Source organism: Oncorhynchus keta, chromosome 27 (assembly GCF_023373465.1).
Source record: "Oncorhynchus keta strain PuntledgeMale-10-30-2019 chromosome 27, Oket_V2, whole genome shotgun sequence".
In the NCBI taxonomy this organism is placed as follows: Eukaryota; Metazoa; Chordata; class Actinopteri; order Salmoniformes; family Salmonidae; genus Oncorhynchus; species Oncorhynchus keta.
The window spans coordinates 47728728-47751827 of record NC_068447.1 but is presented as its reverse complement, the minus strand read 5'-3'; the positions used below and the strand labels follow the sequence as shown (position 1 = coordinate 47751827).

At 42.5% G+C, this 23100-nt stretch overlaps 2 protein-coding genes across 2 annotated transcripts; both read right to left on the bottom strand.

Annotated features, from left to right (window-relative positions):
- Positions 1-246: 246 nt before the first annotated feature.
- LOC118360222 (PTB domain-containing engulfment adapter protein 1-like) lies at positions 247-9085 on the bottom strand. The gene is made up of 8 exons (XM_035739497.1): positions 8986-9085; positions 8753-8844; positions 8525-8596; positions 6572-6670; positions 6217-6354; positions 5996-6103; positions 5372-5431; positions 247-414 (listed from the first exon to the last, which is right to left on the bottom strand). Exons 2-8 carry the CDS (start codon positions 8798-8800, stop codon positions 412-414), a joined length of 528 nt encoding a protein of 175 aa, XP_035595390.1. The 5' UTR covers positions 8801-8844; positions 8986-9085; the 3' UTR covers positions 247-411.
- Positions 9086-9210: 125 nt separating this feature from the next.
- LOC118360352 (serine--tRNA ligase, cytoplasmic-like) lies at positions 9211-22821 on the bottom strand. Its single transcript, XM_052482560.1, has 11 exons — positions 22619-22821; positions 15666-15736; positions 15253-15333; positions 14974-15132; positions 14652-14795; positions 14375-14530; positions 11851-12072; positions 11508-11637; positions 10614-10771; positions 10349-10478; positions 9211-10119 (listed from the first exon to the last, which is right to left on the bottom strand). Exons 1-11 carry the CDS (start codon positions 22752-22754, stop codon positions 9965-9967), a joined length of 1542 nt encoding a protein of 513 aa, XP_052338520.1. The 5' UTR covers positions 22755-22821; the 3' UTR covers positions 9211-9964.
- Between the last annotated feature and the right edge of the window lie 279 nt (positions 22822-23100).

The following is a 23100-nucleotide window of genomic DNA, read 5'->3' as shown; positions in this document are numbered from 1 at the left end:
TTTCACCTTACCACAAACAATTGTGTCGCGCTCTGGATTCATTCCAATGGGCGCTTGAAACAGTTCTTAAAGGTACATTTCCTGAGGAAAATGTGCCAGCTTGCAAGTATTTTTTCTGTATGTTTCAGTTTTGCACATGCCTGCATAACAAAAATAATGTAATATATACCCATTGACTAAATGTACAGAGAAATTACATGATCCTTGGAATATAAAAGTATACTAAAGAAAGACTCGGAACATATCTAGCTGTTAATTCATTGTTTTATTCAGACATTATAGTTAAGTTACAGTCATGTATCATCAACATGCATTACAGTATATTTGACATGGCCACTCCTCTTCAAACATCTGTCATGTTCAGTTCCTGTGTTCTCAGTAGAGGCGCGGTGTCATCACTGCAGTGAAACGTTACTGGAAATGATGAAAAATACATCATTGTTATTATTAGATTTGAAACAGAATTCAGTTTGGGTGTGATGACAGCATTGCTGCTATAAGTAAAAGTACTCACTTTTGTGAGGATACATGTCTAAGTGTGAGAGTTTCTGTGCTTCTGTTTGCTTTTTTTGGGACCTTCTGAGGTCAATTTGATGTCTGTTTGTGGTTCTAGCAGCCCTGTCTGTCCCCTGTGATAAAAAGCACAGAGAGCAGAGTTGGCATGGCATAGGAGACAGAAGACAGAAGTGGTCCTTCTGTGGCTCAGTTGGTAGAGCATGGCGCTTGTAACGCCAGGGTAGTGGGTTCGATTCCCGGGACCACCCATACGTAGAATGTATGCACACATGACTGTAAGTCGCTTTGGATAAAAGCGTCAGCTAAATGGCATATATTATTATTATTATTATATGCCATGTTACACACAGGGTTGGGGAGTTAGTTACATGTAACTGATTACAAAAATAATAACTGTAATACATTACCAGCAAAAGTATTGTAATCCGATTAATTTTATATTCAGAAGGGATGTTTGTGAAAAAAATCTTTATGACATTGAAATCAGCATAAAAAAATATACAAGTTTAAGTTAGTTCCGCCTGATGGATCACGGGAAAAGAGCAGGAATAGGCTTTTGTAGGCTACAGTTCAAGCTACTCCAATGTGGGGCAACTGCTGTTGGCACCCAAAGATTAGCCTATACATTCAACCTGAATAACTGCTTGGAAGTAAGGACGACAGCAGTGGTGTACTCTGCAGGCGACAAGGATATCACTTGATATTGACACACAAGTGTACAAAACATTGAGAACACTTACTCTTTCGATGACAGACTGACCAGGTGAATCCGGGTGAAAGCTATGATCCCCTATTGATGTCACTTGTTAAATCCACTTCAATCAGTGTAGATGAAGGGGAGGAGACAGTTTTTGTGTATGTGTACCATTCAGAGGATGAATGGGCAAGACAAAATATTTAAGTGCCTTTGAATGGGGTATGGTAGTAGGTGTCAGGTGCACCGGTTTGTGTCAACAACTGCAACACTGCTGGGTTTTTCACACTGAACAGTTTCCTGTGTGTATCAAGAATGGTCCAGAACCCAAAGGACATCCAGCCAACTTGACACAACTGTGGGAAGCATTGGAGTCAACATGGGGCCAGCATCCCTGTGGAATGCTTTCAACACCTTGTAGAGTCCATGTCCTGACGAACTGAGGCTAGGGGTGCAACTCAAAATTACAAAGGTGTTCCTAATATTTGGTATACTCATATAGCGGAATGTGAATCGTGCTGCTCTCTCATTTATTTGCGCCTAATGGATTGTGGTTATTGTAGATGGCTGTTCACAAATGTCGAGGTGTATTTGAACCAAATAATGGTTTAAGCTGCCGATCAATCATTGTTTTTGCAACCAGTGGATAGCCAGTGAAAAACATGCTCTTGCAACAGCTGCATAGTGCGGAACCCAGCCTTTGGAATAAATGTTTGAGGGAGTTCCTCCCCTCTAAACTCCTCCGTGGTATTACGCTCCAACATGTCAAAAACCAGTTTAAATTAAGAAGACCACGAGTGGGGATTTTATTGCTCAATCTAATTTGTGCTGATTCACAAAAAAAGTACATAGGCCTAAAGGACATACAGTTGAAGTCAGAAGTTTACATACACGTAGGTTGGAGTCATTAAAACTCGTTTTTCAACCATTCCACAAATGTCTTGTTAAGAAACTATAGTTTTGGCAAGTCGATTAGGACATCTACTTTGTGAATGACACAAGTCCTTTTTCCAACAATTTTTTACAGACAGATTATTTCACTTATAATTCACTGTATCACAATTCCAGTGGGTCAGAAGTTTACATACACTAAGTTGACTGTGCCTTTAAACAACTTGGGAAATTCCAGAAAATGATGTCATGGCTTTAGAAGCTTCTAATAGGCTAATTGACATAATTTGAGTCAATTGGAGATGTACCTGTGGATGTATTTCAAGGCCTACCTTCAAACGTAGTGCCTCTTTGCTTGACATCATGGGAAAATCAAAATAAAATCAGCCAAGACCTCAGAAAAAAAATTGTAGACCTACACAAGTCTGGTTCATCCTTGGGAGCAATTTCCAAACACCTGAAGGTACCACGTTCATCTGTACAAACAATAGTACACAAGTATAAACACCATGGGGCCATGCAGTCGCCATACCGCTAAGGAAAGAGACGCGTTCTGTCTCCTAGAGAAGAACGTACTTTGGTGAGAAAAGTGCAAATCAATCCCAGAACAACAGCAAAGGACATTGTGAAGATGCTGGAAGAAACAGAACCAAAAGTATCTATATCCACAGTAAAACGAGTCCTCCATCGACATAACCTGAAAGGCCGCTCAGCAAGGAAGAAGCCTTCGCTCCAAAACCGCCATTAAAAAAAGCCAGACTACGGTTTGCAACTGCACATGGGGACAAAGATCGTACTTTTTGGAGAAATGTCCTCTGGTCTGATGAAACAGAAATAGAACTGTTTGGCCATAATGACCATCGTTATGTTTGGAGAAAAAAGGGGGAGCTTGCAAGCGGAATACCACCATCCCAACCGTGAAGCATGGAGGTGGCAGCATCTTGTTGTGGGGATGCTTTACTGCAGGAGGACTGGTGCACTTGACAAAATAGATGGCATCAAGAGGTTGAAAAATTATGTGGATATATTGAAGCAACATCTCAAGACATCAGTCAGGAAGTTAAAGCTTGGTCTCAAAAAGCTTGGTATCAAATGGGTCTTCCAAATGGACAATGACCCCAAGCATACTTCCAAAGTTGTGGCAAAATGGTTTAAGGACCACAAAGTCAAGGTATTGGAGTGGCCATCACAAAGACCTGACCTCAATCCCATAGAAAATGTGTGGGCAGAACTGAAAAAGCATGTGCGAGCAAGGAGGCCTACAAACCCTACTCAGTTACACCAGCTCTGTCAGGAGGAATGGGCCAAAATTCACCCAACTTATTGTGGGAAGCTTGTGGAAGGCTACCCGAAACATTTGACCCAAGTTAAACAAAGGCAATGCTACCAAATACTAATTGACTGAATGCAAACTTCTGACCCACTGGAATGTGATGAAAGGAATGAAAGCTTAAATAAATCCTCTCTATTATTATTCTGACATTACATATTCTTAAAATAAAGTGGGGATCCTAACTGACATACAACAGGGAATTTTTACTAGGATTAAATGTCAGGAATTGTGAAAAATTTAGTTTAAATGTATTTGGCTAAGGTGTATGTAAACTTACGACTTCAACTGTATGATTAGACATATGGTCAAACTCTCAAACTTTTGATAGAGCTAAACAGCTATTGCTGTGAAAGTAGGGATGCTGAGGGTGCTGTAGCATCTCCTGATAAATCAATTACGTTATAGCCTTATTCTAAAATTGATGAAATAGTTTCCCCCTCATCAATCTACACACAATACCCAATAATGACAAAGTAAAAACAGTTTAGAAAATTTTGAAAAGTATAAAAAAACAACTTGAATTAAAAACTGAAATATACCATTTACATAATTAGTCAGACCCTTTACTCAGTACTTTGTTGAAGTACCTTTGGCAGTGATTACAGACTTGAGTCTTCCTGGGTATTACACTACAAGCTTGGCATGTATTTGGGGAGTTTGTCCCATTCTTCTCTGCAGATCCTCTCAAGCTCTGTCAGGTTGGATGGGGAGTGTCGCTGCACAGCTGTTTTTATGGTCTCTCCAGAGATGTTCGATCAAGTTCAAGTCAGAGCTCTGGCTTGGCCACTCAAGGACATTCAGAGACTTGTCCCGAAGCTACTCCTGCATTTTCTTGGCTTTGTGCTTATGGTCATTGTCCTGCTGGATGGTGAACCTTCTTGGTCCTGAGTGCTCTGAGTGCCTTAGACAGGTGTGTGTCTTTCCAAATCCTGTCCAATCAATTGAATTTACCACAGGTGGACTCCAATCAAGTTGTAGAAACATCTCAAGGGTGATCAATGGAAACAGGATGCACCTGAGCTCAATTTCAAGTCTCATAGCAAAGGGTCTGAATACTTATGTACATAAGGTATTTCTTCTTTTTTTGGCGAAACAATTTAAAAACCTGTTTTTGCTTTGTCATAATAACATAGTGTGTATATTGATGAGTAAAATTTGTTTTATCAATTTTAGAACGTAACGTAACGTAACAAAATATGGAAAAGTCAAGAGGTCTGAATACTTTCCAAATGCACTGTATATTCTATATTTATATTTTGGGAGAAAGCAGAGAAAAACCCAACGCAAAACATCTTCCTGTGGCCATGTAAACAGCTGCAAATTTTCAAGATATCAGTGTCACCAACAAAAATGTAAACAATAGGCCTTTAGCAAAGGTGACATACGGCTTTCATTTTTTCACACGCAAAAATTCAACGAGAGCAGCATTTCTTTTTCAAATCAAAACAATGAGCCCAATCAGTCCTCCATGACAAAAACATACATAAACAATAGAGTAGGCTAAGAAGTCCTTTGTTTTTGGGTTATGCTCAGGTAAAACAATTTGATTAATCGATATTTCAAAGTCCTATTCTTGAAGATCAGGGGGTATTTAATTAATTGGAGTGAGTGGAAATCTGACAGACGTTGGTTTCTCATGTAACCTAATCGTATTATTATTTGTATTGAAATTGAAATCTATGGGCTAGAAGCCTACATAACCTATAAAGTAAAATGGAACATAATTGTTGTGTTCTTATATTGCCTCTTAAGGGGAAAGTAATCAGATTACTTTACTGAGTTTGGGTAATCCATAAATGACGTTGCTGATGACAATTTTGGTCAGGTAACTAGTAAAGGATTACATTTAGAACCTAGCGAACCCTGGTTACACAGACCTCATTTACAATAAACAATGGAAGGTGTGTGTGTATGGGGGCTACTGCTTCCTCACTCACATCTCCTGATGCATTAAGTCTCATCCTCAGCTCGGCATTCTCCCTCTGCAGGACTTTATTCTAAAAGAAAAAGGGCAGAAAGGTAGTTAGAAATATTCAATTGTGAATTACACCGTACAATGCAAAACACAAGAACCCATAAACAGTCGACACAACCTCAAAACAGTTTTTAACCAACTACAGTGCATTTGGAAAGTATTCAGACCCCTTGACTTTTTCCACATTTCGTTAAGTTACAGCCTTATTCTAAAATAGATTTTAACTTTTTTTTACTCATCAATGTACACACAATACCCCATAATGACAAAGCCAAAACAGGATTTTAGAAATTTTGCAAATGTATAAAAATAAAAATACCTTATTAACATAAGTATTCAGACCCTCTGCTATGAGACTAGAAATTGAGCTCAGGTGCATCCTGTTTCCATTGATCATCCTTGAGATGTTTCTACAACATTACTGAAGTCCACCTGTAGTAAATGCAATTGATTGGACATGATTTGGAAAGACACACACCTGTCGATAAGGTCCCACAGTTGACAGTGCATGTCAGAGCAAAAACCAAGCAAAAAGTGAAGGGGTCTGAATACTTCCCAAACACACTGTAAATCCATTTAATCCAACCTTGTGCCTCAGTGCCTCCACAATCAGATCCCGTCCGCCTCCTCTGAGACTTTCCTCTCTCTTTGTGGCCCGAAATGCATCTCCGATAATGGACACCAGCAGATGAGACTGAGGAGAGGAGCAAGAAAATAGAGAAGGTATAGATTGGCAACTTAAAACCCTTAGATGTGTTTTTAGTGATGTACCCTAAAATCAAGATTGTATGATTGCACTGTACTCACAAATGTCTTGCTCTGGAAGAGATAACAGTGGTACATGTCTGCAGCTGGGTGTTTGGCCACAAAGCCAAAGACTTTGGGTGTGCTCTGGATGACTGCACAGAAGGACACGGAGGAGAGGGGGCATGTGTACAGCATGAACTGGAAAAGACAAGAGGGAAGTGAGAATACATGATAATAAGAGAAAGAACGATTATTGGACGAGGAAGGAGAGGAGTGTGCAGGTGCATTACACAACAGTATAGAAACCCATAAACATGTAAGAGGCCCATTTATTTCTGTTAACATTTTTAGACTTCGTCATACTGAAGCAGTTCCCTCCCACATCTTCCGTTGGAGTTGGTCCTTAGGCTCTCACCTTGGTTTTATGCTCCAAAATGTCAATCCCGCTCATGGACAAAAACAAAGACACCTTGTTCTTCTTCTGCACCTTTGCCGATGACTCTTTGTCAGGCATCTAATGGAGGGCAAAGGACAGGGACGTCAGCAACCATTGATTTTGAATAGTTCAATCAATATGATCTTTAAAACAAAAACTGTTCATTGAACCCATGTTGGTTACAAATGCTGATATGATTGAAATGTGTTATGTGCCAGGAAAATGTTGCATCTACCTACAAAACCAATCAATCACACTTTGTAGTCATACTTCAAGGGCACACCTCGTCTACGTTCAGTAGTCAAACATTGTTGAAACTTGTAAACTCAGCAAAAAAAGAAATGTCCTCTCACTGTCAACTGCATTTATTTTCAGCAAACGTAACGTGTAAATATTTGTATGAACATAAGATTCAACACCTGAGACATAAACTGAACAAGTTCCACAGACATGTGACTAACAGAAATGGAATAATGTTTCCCCCAACAAACGGGGGGGGGTCAAAATCAAAAGTAACAGTCAGTATCTGGTATGGCCACCAGCTGCATTAAGTACTGCAGTGCATCTCCTCCTCATGGACTGCACCAGATGTGCCAGTTCTTTCTGTGAGATGTTACCCCACTCTTCCACCAAGGCACCTGCAAGACATTTCTGGGGGGAATGGCCCTAGCCCTCACCCTCCGATCCAACAGATCCCAGACGTGCTCAATGGGGTGGAGATCCGGGCTCTTCGCTGGCCATGGCAGAACACTGACTTTCCTGTCTTGCAGGAAATCACACCACAGAACGAGTAGTATGACTGGTGGCATGCTGTGGAGGGTCATGTCAGGATGAGCCCGTCTTCCCTATAACGCACAGCATTGAGATTGCCATGACAACCAGCTCAGTCCGATGATGCTGTGACACACCGCCCCAGACCATGACGGACCCTCCACCTCCAAATCGATCCCGCTCCAGAGTACAGGCCTCGATGTCACGCTCATTCCTTCGACAATAAACGCGACTCCGACCATCACCCTTGGTGAGACAAAACCGCGACTCGTCAATGAAGAGCACTTTTTGCCAGTCCTGTCTGCTCCAGCGACGGTGGGTTTGTGCCCATAGGTGACGTTGTTGCCGGTGATGTCTGGTGAGGACCTGCCTTACAACAGGCCTACAAGCCCTCAGTCCAGACTCTCAGAGTCTGAGCACTGATGGAGGGATTGTGCGTTCCTGGTGTAACTCGGGCAGTTGTTGTTGCCATACTGTACCTGTCCCGCAGGTGTGATGTTCGGATGTACCGATCCTGTGCAGGTGTTGTTACACATGGTCTGCCACTGCGAGGACGATCAACTGCCCGTCCTGTCTCTGTTGCGCTGTCTTAGGTGTCTCGCAGTATGGACATTGCCATTTTATTGCACTGGCCACATCTACAGTCCTAATGCCTCCTTGCAGCATGCCTAAGGCATGTTCACACAGATGAGCAGGGACCCTGGGCATCTTTCTTTTGGTGTTTTTTTAGTCAGTAGAAAGGTCTCTTTAGTGTCCTAAGTTTTCACAATTGTGACCTTAATTGCCTACCGTCTGTAAACTATCTTAACGACCATTCCACAGGTGCATGTTAATTATTTGTTCATGGTTCATTGAACAAGAATGGGAAACAGTGTTTAAAACCTTTACAATGAAGAGCTATGAGTTATTTGGATTTTTACTAATTATCTTTGACAGGTTCCTGAAAAAGGGATGTTTCTTTTTTGTTGAGTTTATATAGAAATGCTACAAATAGAGCCAAAGTGATTCCTTATTCTACAATGTCAGAAAGGCATGAGTGTTCTACGTAGCATATTTCTATCTGAACATGCCAAAACATTGAGTCCTGCTGAACGCACCCCTTGTCAACTGTCTAATATTCAGCAGAGAAATGGTTGGGACAGAGCTGTTACGGATATTTACCTTCAGGCTCTGAATGGCCTCATTCAGGACCTGCATGCCCTCAGAACGGACCACCTCAACACGCCCCAGAAACTTATGAAGACCAAGAGAGACCGTCACAGAGGGCAATAACATTCACAAAATCAAATTGTCACCCCAAGCCATAACAATATGTTCCCATATGTATTATATTAGGAAATATATTGATTAACATGACACTATTCATGCAGTCTCAATGTCTCCACTTACTTTAACTGCGAAACAGATCTCATTATCATCGTCAGAGATATCACTCATCTTTACACTGAAAAAATGAATCCGGCTATGACAGGGATGTGCTCCTGGAAAAACAAATGATTCAAGTATAGCATTTCAGGATATTACACCACTAAATCAACTGGTTCTCATGATGCCTGGGTGTAAATTACCCGTGTAAGGCCCTTTAACTCAATTTCAAAACTGTGGTAAATTTGTGGTCTTACCTTTTTTTCAGTAACAATCCACACGATTGTAGTTATAGGACTTGGTGAGGTGGTGAGCTTGCTTCGGGTGTAAAGTCTAGTGGGGTTAATGACTAACCAAAATTAAATTCTTCCTTATTGCTCTTCAGCTGATATCCTTCAGTTCAGTCATTGCTATCAGATCGATTGATACAGATAGCATCTCAAACAGTTAGACATCTCATAACATTGGGAAAAATACACAAGTCACTTTTCATATTATTTATTGTTACAGTGGTGCCTCTTTATCAACGCCTCGTCTTACGCAAGTACATACAGACATCGTATTATCCTGACAAGCACGAGAAGCAAATGACCTCAAGCAACAATGTAGGAAAACTCCTACTGAGTCTGGAGAGAGCGGTGTGTCACAAAAAGCCCAAACAAGACAGAGTCCAGATGTCTCATGACCCCAGCCCTTCTGAATTTACACAGGATAGTTGTGTGATTTATGGTGACATTCATTCAGACAATTAAAATGTAGTTAAGAACTTCAAAGCAACTGTATTACTAAAAGCAACCCACACACACACACACACACGGCTGTGCCCAACTCAAGATGTTGATTGAATGTTCGTCACCTTACTTTGAAAACATTTTGCAATAATAAGCGTCAAACGAAATTTCACAGAATTCGAGTTCAGACTTGATATTGTTTGGACGTCACAGTTAAGATAATGGCATGCAGCAGACCTAACATTACTATTGCCCCAAAGCTGTTAACAGCCCCTTTCCCACTAACTAGCAACACCTTCGCTTTTCCCTTTCTTAATTAACCTTTCGGTATGTATTCTGTTCATACAGTAGAAAAGGGGGTTGAACCTTATCTCTGGGAGAGGAGAGCGACAGACTGGTCACTAGACCCAGAGCACAATGAGATGCATTGGTGATAGGATGGAGCAGTCCATTTTCAGATGTGGTGAGAGTGAAGGGAGTGTAAGAATGGGGATGATGATGGGGTCTAGGAATCGTGGACAGACATGTTCTCCACTTGGTTCTGGAGCTGGTCTCCACTTCCCTGTTTCTTCTTCCCTCCATCCTGCTGTTTCTTCTGCTTTTTGGACATCTCCACATCAATAGGGGCAGGCTTTACAAACTTCAGCATCTCTGTCATACCTAAGGAAATGTATAGAATAGGAATGAAAGTGTACACATTCAGTACAAACACAAACTGCTTTCATGGCAATACTAGTCATCAAATACGCATAGAAGCAAATCTATATATTTTTAAGTACTCTGCGATCATGAAAGGTTGTTTCTTCTCACTACCTTCCATGCATATGGCACACGTATTGCACGAACCTTCACAAAACCTGTAAACAAACAAACAAACACTGTGGCTCACCTGGAGGCATGAAGTTCTGGAGTACCTCTGGAATAATGATACCTTCTTCTGTCTGGTACGTCTCCAGGATAGCACACATTACACGTGTGGTGGCACACATGGTCGCGTTGAGCATATGCACATAGTCGGCCTAAAGAACACAGGAAGAGTCATGTGAACTGGTTCAAATATTCCACTCAATTTGACTTTTTGATTATGGAAGCAAATGTAGAACTATCAATTTTATAATGGGAGGGTTTTCTATGGAAAGACTGAGTACTCTCACCTTGTCCATCATCTTTTTGGTCTGTCCGTAGCGGATACGCAGCCGACGAGCCTGGTAGTCTAAACAGTTGGAGCAGGAGACCAGCTCTCTGAAGGCTGCGGACCCTGGGAACCAGGCCTCCAAGTCCAGCTTCTTACTGGCTGCATGGTTCAGAGCACCTGGGTGGGAGCAGACAGAAACTGAGGCTCAGACAGACCAGCTAGAAAACGTGGCTAGTAAAGACACTCCAAAACTGCTCCCATGGGAAATGTCTGTTGTGTCAAATGTAAATCACGCAGGATAAATGTGAAGGTTGTTATTAAACATCAAGTTAACTCATACAAGTTATGGTTCTTGTCCGGAGTGGGTAAAGAAATTGTATTATTGATCAAACATTACTTACAGCACGTTCGGAAATAATTCAGACCCCTTGACCTTTTCCACTCTGTTAGTTTAGCCTTATTCTAAAATGGATTAAACAGTCCCCCTCCCCCCCCCCTCCCCCCTAGTCTACACACAAATACCCCATAATGACAAAGCGCAGTGGAGACGCTAAGTTTTCAAATGACTGGCTTTGTAGCATCTACAGACTCATTGTATATTTCAGTGGAGACGGTAAGGACACAAAGCCAGTCATTTGAAACATTGTTGTGGTGTCTCACAGAAGCCCTGGGAATGGTCAAAACGTCACATTTCCAAACTTTAATAAATTATTTCTCAATAATCATTTTGGATACAGACTTTCAAAAGATCTGCTAGGCATCCTTCCCCCAAAGGACATCTATGGATGTCATCTCAGAATGATTTAAAACATCATATCTTTTGGCCAATCTCGTATGGAATTGGCCAGTGATAATTACATCTCCGTCCCAGAGAGGAACAGGTGTGTTGAGTAGAACTATCTGCAGCACCTACCTGAGACTATGTTGACGATGCGGTAGGGGATCCCTAGTGTCTGGTAGAACTCCTCAGCAGTTTCAATCATCTCATCCATCATCTCCCAGGACTTGTTGTCATGAGGAGAAGCAAATACAAACTGCTCAATCTGAATGGAAAGAGTGTTGATTAGTATTTGGCAATCATTAGCTGAGGCCCTATTAAAAATGTGCATCGCTTGACATGATCTGTAAATGATCAATAACAGGACTTCATCCTTCTTCAATTAGGCCTATAAAATACAATGTACTCCAACAAAGCTGTGGCCTTTTAACATTGACCATGACTCACCCATATCTACTTCGAGAAAATGTCCACTGACCTTCTCAAACTGGTGCACCCTGAAGATGCCTCGGGTGTCACGGCCGTGGGAGCCCACTTCCTGTCTGAAGCAGGTGGAGAGGCCGGCGTAGCGAATGGGCAGCTCCTCTGGCTTCAGCCACTCGTCTCTCAGGAAGGCTGCAATAGGCTGCTCCGAGGTAGCAATCAGATACTTCTCATCAATGGCCGTGTCCTCAGACTTCTCACTGCTCTTCCCAATCACCTGAGAGACAACAAGCAGGGAGGGCACAGAGTGAATAATTTCAGGGGTAAAATACCCACATCAGCATATTTGACATGTTTGTCATTTAACAGACTTATTCAGAGCGACTTACAGTTAGCTATCTTAAGATTACTGCGCTAAGTGGGCCAACCACATATCACAGTAAATAAAATCATCCTAAATAAAAGGGGGTGGGGATGAGGCTGTGGGATTTAAGTATATTTAAGATACTCTTTGAAGAGGTAGGGTTCCAGATGTTTTCAGAAGATAGTCAGAGACTTTCTTAGCTTCGAGGGGAATCTGGTTCCACCATTAAAGTGCCAGGACAGAGAAAAGCTTTGACTGGGCTGAGCTGGTGCTGCCCTCCCGTAGGGGTGAGAGCTGGAGTCCTCGGGTTGGAGTGTAGGGTTTGAGCATAGCCTGAAGGTAAGGAGGGGCAGTTCCTCTTGCAGCTCTGTAGGCAAGTACCATGGTCTTGTAGTGGATGTGAGCGTCGACTGGAAGCCAGTGGAGGAGTGGGGTAACATGGGAAAACTCGGAAGGGTTGAACCAGGTGGGCTGCAGCGTTCTGGATTTGCAAGGGTTTCATGGTACAAGCAGGGCGCCCAGCCAACAGTGAGTTGTAGTAGTCCAGATGCTAGGTAGGGTCGTACTCCTCGGATGTTTTAGAGCATGAACCTGCAGGAGCGAGTCACTGCTTTGACGTTTGCAGAGAATGACAGGTGTCGTCCAGGGTCACGTCAAGGTTCTTTGCATTCTGGGAGGGGGGGGAGTTGTCAACCGTGATGGAAAGGTCTTTGAGCGGGCAGGCCTTCCGAGAAGATGAGCAGTGCCATCTTCTCGATGTTGAGCTTGAGGTTTTGCACCGATATTCAAGCTGAGATATCTGCCAGGCACACAGAGATGCATGTTGCCAGCTGGGTGTCAGGAGGACGGAAGGAGAAAAGTAGCCGAGTGTCATCCACATCGTAATGATAGGAGACCATGTGATGATATGATTGAGCAGAGTGACTGACTTGGTGTATAGAGGGCCTAGAACGGAGCCCAGGGGGACACCCGTCGTGAGAGTGTGGTGCAGATACAAACGTCTTCACCACGTCACCTGGTAAGAGCGGGCTGTCAGGTAGAATGCAATCCAAGAGTGTGCAGAGCCGGAGACGCTCAGCCCTGAGAGGGTGGAGAGGAGGATCTGATGGTTCACGGCATCGAAGGCAGTGTATAGATCTAGGAGATGAGAACAGAGGAGAGAGTCAGCTTTGGCAGTGCGAAGAGCCTCCATGACACAAAGAAGAGCAGTCTTGCTTGAGGGACCCGTCTTTAAGCCTGACTGGTTAGGGTCAAGAAGATCATTCTGAGAAAGACAGCGACAGAGCTGGTCAGAGGCCGCACGCTCAAGTGTTTTGGAAAGAAAATAAAAAAGTTCTATAGTTGACGTCAAAAGAGTTGAGTGTTGGTTTCTTGAGGAGGGGGGCGACTCTGACCATTTTGAAGTCAGAGGGGACACAGTCAGTGGTCAAAGATGAGTTGATGAGTGAAGTGAGAAGGTCTCAAGAGACCATCTGGCGAAGGGAGGAGGGGATGGGGTCGCGCGACCAGACCTAAAGTCGCAGGGTTTCATATGGAGAGAGAGGGAAGAAAGAAGTCAAGGCATAGCGTAATTCTGTCTGAGTTGGACCAATGGACTTAATAGGCTGAGTGAATGAGGAGAGGATGTCACCAACCTTCTTTTCAAAGTGGTTGACAAAGTTGTCCGCAGAGAGGGAGGGGGGGATTATGGAGGGAGGAGAAAGTGGAAAAGACTTTCCTAGGGTTAGAGGCAGATGCTTGAAATTTAGAGGGATAGAAAGTGGCTTTAGCAGCACATACAGGAGAAGGTAGAGAATGGAAGGATGATCGGTCCTCCGGGAAGTTCAATATTCCTCCTTTTTTGGGAAAGGGTGAGGTCAAGAGAGGCAGAGGGGAAATACAGCTGGAAAGAAGTGAATCTAAGGCACACTTCGAGAGTACGACAAATGGTGAGCCATCGTCAGGAAATTAGCTCATTGAGGAACTCCCCAAGGGCACCTGGTGGGCAATAAACGGCACCAATGTTAAGCTTGAGTGGACAAGTATGGAACTCAAATGAGGAGATGAGGTGAGAGAGAAAAGCACCACCCACTGCTGCGATGACTAGAAGCTCTCTGACAAAATGAACATCAAATCTACATCTTTGTGTAAACATTAAAGCTAAGAGCCATGAAAGAGTTGTACATCAGCCCTGTCCTGCAATAGAAATGGAAGGTTCATTTGAAATCCATCACACCTTGTAAAGTTCATCATCAAACTGGCTGAGCTGGGCCACCTCCTGCATGACCTCTTTCCTCATGAAGAAGGGAGTGTACAGCATTTGGTAGTTCTTGCTGTGGAGCATCCGCAGAGCATAGTTGATCAATGCCTGCTCTAGGAAAACTAGTGGCCCCTAAAAACAGAAAAGGGGAAGAGTCAGTAAGGATAACGATCATAGTTGAACGGAATTACACCTGGTTTGAATCGGCCTGTGAGTATTGGTTACATGTGACAGTGTGTGACTAAGAACTTGCCTTGAGGAAGTAGCCACGGCTCCCTGCCACTATAGCTCCTTTCTCTCCGTCGTAGCCATCGATCATGACTACCAGGTCCACGTGGGAATACTTCTTCTGCACAGTACAGTCTCCCCAAGTGCGCTCCACTTTGTTATCAGCATCCTGCCAGGGAGATAGCGGAGGGAAATTAGAGAGTAGAAAAGTCAACAAAAAGAGGCAAAACAAAATGCATGAGACAGAGACAAGACACCGGATTTTGTGTTTTCTTCCAGAAGCAATGTTTACTTCCATCCACCTCCTTATTGCTGGTGATGGGAATTACAATTCCTTGACAACCCACCTCATCATTACTTATGGGCACAGATGGATGCAAGAGGTTTCCGATCTCTCTCAGGTATTGAAAGCGCTCCTCCTCCAGCTTTACCCGCTCACTGTCAGATTTCTGCACTGCCTCATCCACAAGCAGACGGACCTTCTTGATCTGGGTGACCGTGAGGGGCTAGAGGGAGGAATGAGAAATTAAAAATACTCATGGTATGGGACCCACAAGTCCAATAGAATCTTCCATAAAGACGTCAATCAGCATATAGATGAAGTGCTAGCTAGCGAGTTGACCTACCGCTAGTGTGTCTGCTGTTAGGGCCTCCAAGTTCTGGGTGTCGTCTGGGAGAGAATCATCCTCCCCAATTGGCTCTTTCTTCTGTAAACAGAAAAGCCCCAGAACAGGGTGAACAGTTAGTGTTTCTTTCTATCTGCACATAGAATAGAACATGACATGCTGTCAGAATGAAGGGGGGACAGGTAGCCATGTAACATTAATAATAATAATAATATATGCCATTTAGCTGACGCTTTTATGACTTACAGTCATGTGTGCATACATTCTATGTATGGGTGGTCCGGGGGAACCCACAACCCTGGCGTTACAAGCGCCATGCTCTACCAACTGAGCCACAGAAGGACCACATTAGGTTATGTAAAGACTGAGGGGTGGCTGGATTGTTCACCAGCATCACAAGATGTCCCCTATACCTTCATTTTCTCGCCAACGGTTTTGCTGCATAAATTCTTCGCCTTGTTGAGGTTGTCCGCAGTAAAACGACCTGGCGAGCATGGAAAAGACAAGGGTCAACATTACATGCATCAATAATGGTGTGTGTCATGGCAGGTAGCTAACATTATGACATTAGTGACAGTGACAGGAGACATTAAGGCCAGACACTACAGGCAAAAAAAGAAAAAAGGGATTTTGCTTCCATTTGAACATTTTGTAACTATAACTACCATACTGTAATAAAATGTACAAATAAAATTGTCAATAATGTATACAAACACTTTATTTGTATCATTGTATCCCAACTTCGTCACCAACACGTGCCACGAATGTCGTTCTTGATAGCATGTTTCATGTAGAACTTCAAAGGCTATTTTTAAAACTCCATGTTGAATTATATATATACAGTGGGGCAAAAAAGTATTTCGTCAGCCACCAATTGTGCAAGTTCTCCCACTTGAAAATTACAAGCCTCTCATCTTTTTATCATAGGTACACTTCAACTATGACAGAAAAACTATAAAAATAAAAAAATACATTTTATTTATTTATTTGCAAATTATGGTGGAAAATAAGTATTTGGTCAATATTCGGTCAATAACAAAAGTTTCTCAATACATTGTTATATACCCTTTGTTGCCAATGACAGAGGTCAAAAGTTTTCTGTAAGTCTTCACAAGGTTTTCACCTGACCATATGACATTCTCCCAATCTTCTTCTGGATCATCCAAATGCTCTCTAGCAAACTTCAGATGGGCCTGGAAATGTACTGGCTTAAGCAGGGGGACACGTCTGGCACTGCAGGATTTGAGTCCCTGGCGGCGTAGTGTGTTACTGATGGTAGGCTTTGCTACTTTGGTCCCAGCTCTCTGCAGGTCATTCACTAGGTCCCCCCATGTGGTTATGATCATTTTGACCCCATGGGGTGAGATCTTGTGTGGAGCCCCAGATCGAGGGAGATTATTAGTGGTCTTGTATGTCTTCCATTTCCTAATAATTGCTCCCACAGTTGATTTCTTCAAACTAAGCTGCTTACCTATTGCAGATTCAGTCTTCCCAGCCTGGTGCAGGTCTATAATTTTGTTTCTGGTGTCCTTTGACAGCTCCTTGGTCTTGGCCATAGTAGAGTTTGGAGTGTGATTGTATGAGGTTGTGGACAGGTGTCTTTTATACTGATAACAAGTTCAAACGGGTGCCATTAATACAGGTAATGAGTGGAGGACAGAGGAGCCTCTTAAAGAAGAAGTTACAGGTCTGTGAGAGACAGAAATCTTGCTTGTTTGTAGGTGACCAAATACTTATTTTCCACCATATTTTGCAAATAAATCATTAAAAATCCTACAATGTGATTTTCTGGATTTTTCCCCCTCATTTTGTCTGTCATAGTTGAAGTGTACCTATCTATGATGAAAATTACAGGCCTCTCTCATATTTTTAAGTGGGGGAACTTGCACAATTGGTGGCTGACTAAATACTTTTTTGCCCCACTGTATATACACTGCTCCAAAAAATAAAGGGAACACTTAAACAACACAATGTAACTCCAAGTCAATCACACTTCTGTGAAATCAAACTGTCCACTTAGGAAGCAACACTGATTGGCAATACATTTCACATGCTGTTGTGCAAATGGAATAGACAACAGGTGGAAATTATAGGCAATTAGCAAGAAACCCCCAATAAAGGAGTGGTTCTGCAGGTGGTGACCACAGACCACTTCTCAGTTCCTATGCTTCCTGGCTGATGTTTTGGTCACTCTTGAATGTTGGCGGTGCTTTCACTCTAGTGGTAGCATGAGACGGAGTCTACAACCCACACAGGTGGCTCAGGTAGTGCAGCTCATCCAGGATGGCATATCAATGCGAGCTGTGGCAAGAAGGTTTGCTGTGTCTGTCAGCATAGTGTCCAGAGCATGGAGATGCTACAAGGAGACAGGCCAGTACATCAGGAGACGTGGAGGAGGCCGTAGGAGGGCAACAACCCAGCAGCAGGACCGCTACCGCCGCTTTTGTGCAAGGAGGAGCAGGAGGAGCACTGCCAGAGCCCTGCAAAATGACCCCGAGCAGGCCACAAATGTGCATGTGTCTGCTCAAACGGTCAGAAACAGACTCCATGAGGGTGGTAATGAGGGCCTGACGTCCACAGGTGGGGGTTGTGCTTACAGCCCAACACCGTGCAGGACGTTTGGCATTTGCCAGAGAACACCAAGACTGGCAAATTTGCCACTGGCGCCCTGTGCTCTTCTCAGATGAAAGCAGGTTCACACTGAGCACATGTGACAGACGTGAGAGTCTGGAGACGCCGGGGGGACCTTTCTGCTGCCTGTAATATCCTCCAACAGGACCTGTTTGGCGGTGGGTCAGTCATGGTGTGGGGTGGCATTTCTTTGGGGGGGCCGCACAGCCCTCCATGTGCTCGCCAGAGGTAGCCTGACTGCCATTAGGTACCGAGATGAGATCCTCAGACCCCTTGTGAGACCATATGCTGGTGCGGTTGGCCCTGGGTTCCTCCTAATGCAAGACAATGCTAGACCTTATGTGGCTGGAGTGTGTCAGCAGTTCCTGCAAGAGGAAGGCATTGATGCTATGGACTGGCCCGCCCATTCCCCAGACCTGAATCCAATTGATCACATCTGGGACATCATGTCTCGCTCCATCCACCAACGCCACGTTGCACCACAGACTGTCCAGGTCTGGGAGGATATCCCTCAGGAGACCATCCGCCACCTCATCAGGAGCATGCCCAGGCGTTGTAGGGAGGTCATACAGGTACGTGGAGGCCACACACACACACACACACACTACTGAGCCTCATTTTGACTTGTTTTAAGGACATTACATCAAAGTTGGATCAGCCTGTAGTGTGGTTTTCCACTTTAATTTTGAGTGCGACTCCAAATCCAGACCTCCATTCCATTGATAATTTGTGTGATTTTGTTGTCAGCACATTCAACTATGTAAAGAAAAAAGTATTTAATAAGAATATTTCATTCATTCAGATCATTTAAACGCTTGTTTTCCGGGACATATCGTTAGCTAGTCCATACATGGCAATATCCTTTGTAGTCACAGTGCTTTGTACTGAAAGAGGAGTAATATCCTGACATCCGATCAGTGACTGGAGTTAAGGCCCTTTACGACAACCTGATTGGTTAAAATGCCACATGTGCCATGCAGCACTTCCTTGTTTGAAAATATCTCCGGCGAAGAATCCACGTAAAGAGAGAAAAAAAGATACAATCTTGAAGAATATACCTACAGTATGCGAATAAAAATAGGCGATCCGTTAGCCAATGCAAGAAAAGCTGTGAATTAAAAAAAATATATGTGCCTCAGAGGCAGTGGTAATACATGTAGAGGAAAAGGAGGTAACCGGCAACAGCGCGTCCAGGCGCAAATTAGTTGAGATGAAGATGACAACCAGACAGCAGCCAGCCAACAGTGGCTTTTATTCCACGTCACAAACAAACCAATTTGTACATGATTTGATCTGCCCTAAGTGTCTAAATACTGGACTGGAAATCACCATAGACCCCACCAACCAGGGATTCTGTAATTCTGTCCAGGCTGCAGGAGTGCTCCAGGGGAGACGTGGCATTTGATAAAAATGCAAGGATGGTTCATCTCGCCCACGAACTTGGACATGCCGCTCTTTAGAAAATAAGCAAAGTCCTAGGGATTCCTTCCTTGCGTCTCAGCTCATATCAGAGACATGACAGGAGAATGACAGGTAAATAAAAAGGCAGAGTAGCCATTGTCAGGTGACTTGCTGTGTATTTTTTTAGATGTTTTTATTTTACCTTAATTTAACTAGATAAGTCAGTTAAGAACAAATTCTTATTTTCAATGACGGCCTAGGAACAGTGGGTTAACTGCCAGTTCAGGGGCAGAACGTCAGATTTGTACCGTGTCAACTCGGGGGTTTGAACTTGCAACCTTCCGGTTACTAGTCCAACACTAACCACTAGGCTACCCTATAAATAATATGCATTTCCTTGCTCCAGCAAAATGTATTCAAAGTGTATAAAACTGAGCGACAGGAAAACAACTATACAAGGAGACTGTCACATAAGCCTACAGTGTCATAGGTCTGTAGACTAATGTGATTAGTGAGAAATTAGCTTTACATAAAGTAAATATATGCTAATATTTACATAGGGTAACATGTTGATATTTAGTCCTGCCGTTATGACTAGAGGTCGACCGATTAATCGGAATGGCCGATTCATTTGGGCCGATTTCAAGTTTCCATAACAATCAGAGTTTTTTGGGCTCCGATTTTTTTATATACCTTTATTTAACTAGGCAAGTCAGTTAAGAACACATTCCTAATTTCAATGACGGCCTAGGAACGGTGGGTTAACTGCCTTGTTCGGGGGCAGAACGACAGAGTTTCACCTTGTCAACTCGGGGGATCCAATCTTGCAACCTTACAGTTGTCCAATGCTCTAACCACCTGCCTCTCATTGCACTCCACGAGGAGTTTGCCTGTTACGCAAATGCAGTAGAAGCCATGGTAAGTTACTAGCTACCATTAAACTTATCTTATAAAAAACAATCAATCATATTCACTAGTTATAACTACACATGGTTGATGATATTACTTGTTTATCTAGCGTGTCCTGCGTTGCATATAATCGATGCAATGCTGGGGGATGATTTAACAACAGCACATTTGCGAAAAAAAGCACAATCGTTGGATGACTGTACCTAACCATAAACACAGGAGTATATATTTTTAAACCTGCATATTTAGCTAAAATAAATCCAGGTTAGCAGGAAATATTTACCAGGTGAAATTTTGTCATTTCTCTTGTGTTCATTGCACGCAGAGTCAGGGTATATGCAACAGTTTGGGCAGCCTGGCTCATTGCGAACTAATTTGCCAGAATTTTACATAATTATGACATAACACTGAAGGTTGTGCAATGTAACAAGAATATTTAGACTTAGGGATGCCACCTGTTAGATAAAATACCGAACGGTTACGCATTTCACTAAAATAATAAATGTTTGGTTTTCAAAATGATAGTTTCCGGATTTGACCAAATTAATGACCAAAGGCTCGTATTTCTGTATGTTATTATGTTATAATTAAGTCTGATTTGATAGAGCAGTCTCCTTGAACGATGGTAGGCAGCAGCAGGCTCGTAAGCATTTATTCAACAGCACTTTTGTGCGTTTTGCCAGCAGCTCTTCGCAAGCACAGCGCCGTTTATGACTTCAAGCCTATCAGCCTAATGGCTGGTGTAACCGATGTGAAATGGCTAGCTAGCTAGCTAGCTAGCTGGGTGTGCGCTAATAGCATTTCAAACGTCACTCGCTCTGAGACTTAGTAGTTATTCCCCTTGCTCTGCAAGGGCCTCGGCATTTGTGGAGCGATGGGTAACGCTGCTTCGAGTGTGGCTGTTGTCGATGTGTTCCTGGTTCGAGCCCAGGTAGGGGCGAGGAGAGGGGCGGAAGCTATACTGTTACACTGGCAATACTATAGTGCCTATAACAACATCCGATAGTCAAAGGTATATGAAAAACAAATGGTATAGAGAGAAATAGTACTATAAATACTATATTAACTACAACCTAAAACCTCTTACCTTGGAATATAGAAGTTTCATGTTTAAAAGGAACCACCAACTTTCATATGTTCTCATGTTCTGAGCAAGGAACTTAAACGTTAGCTTTTTTACATGGCACATAGTGCAAAAACAAAGTGTTGGAGAAGTAAAAGTGCAATATTTAAACCAAATTGAACAAATTGAACATTGAATTCATTATTTATTTGAGGCTAAATTGATTTTGATGTATTATATTAAGTTAAAATAAGTTCATTCAGTATTGTTGTAATTGTTACAAAAAAAATAATAATAATACAAAAAATCGTCCAATCGGTAGCGGCTTTTTTGGTCCTCCAATAATCGGTATCAGTGTTAAAATCATAATCGGTCGACCTCTAATACACATATACATACACACACACACCTTGTGTTTACACTTTTGTGTAAATATTTGCAAAACATGCACCCGTCAGTTTAAAATAAAAAATTCCATAAAATTCCAATATTTTTATAAACTGATCTGTGAAAGTCTGACAACTGAGTGTCTTATCACAAACAAAAAACATTCTGCCTTAGCAATGTGTTAAAACAAACTCTCGTAATATGCAAATGAGCGCATATTTAAAGGAGGGGGGTGCCGCATTTGCATATTTTAATTTTAAACTATAACTTGTAATACATAAATACAATATATTATTGTATACTTTCAACTGGTAAAGTTAGAGTCTGATGAGAGTAAAGAAAAACAGATCCCTATTAGCCTGTGGTGCCTGGCCTTAATTAAAGCGACCACCATACCATTAAAACTCAGTCAAATCTGCATCAACGTAATTTTACATCTCGTCCCAATAACATCTGTGGGAGATTTAGATGCCTATCGGTTTTACACATACTGGGTGGGGATTGCGTCAGATTGTACGGTCAGTGTGAATAGGAGGATGTATCGATTGAGTTTCTCGCTAGTTCAACTACTAAACCATACATTGTTAGCTAGCTATGTTAAACACGAATCAACTACATGTCAGATATGCCTAGTTAAAGCCATGGGACAGGATATCGTTGGTTGTATCTCCCAGGTAGCTTGCACAGCTAGCTAAACTGGCTAGCTACGTAGCCATTTACTAACTCCCGGTGGCTAACTAGTTATCTACCTAGGTAGCGCAGGTTACCAACTAGTTAGGCTTTAGCTGAGAATTTAATAGTGAACTAGCTAGATCTAAAAACGTTAACTGGCGTATCATGCTTGAATTTGTCCATTTCTGTTTGGGTGACTACAAGGTCGACTTTTGAGTACAGTTTATTAATGCACGATGCTAGCAAGCAATTTGGACACCAACAGGCATCCCATTAAATGAATGCACAAAAGGCGGAACTTACATTTTCTCCATTCTGTGTCTGCGTGTACCAGTTTATCCACAAGTGACACGTCTTTAAACCTTTTCCTTTGCGTCTCTCTGATTACTTCAGGATCACCGCCTTTATCGGCTCTAAATTGGTCCAAATCGAGCACCATGCTGACACTAAGCTTCCTCAACTGCAATGATTTAACCGGACTAGTTGTATTCTGCAAGAAACCCGAATGATGACGTCACATCGTATGGTAATGGAAAAAACCTTCAAAATAAAAGCCTGCAGTACGAAACATTGCAATGTGGATAACTCATTCAAAAGCTATATAATTTTTATCAATGGGCAATTGTATTGTACCAACAAGAAAAGGCAATAAATTATTGATGAAAACAAATAAAAAATTATGAAAAAATACTATTACACGAGAGAAGGCATTAGCTGAATCTTTTTTAATATGACACAAATGACCAAAATGAGTGGCTTCTCTGACACTGACAAATTGAGATCAG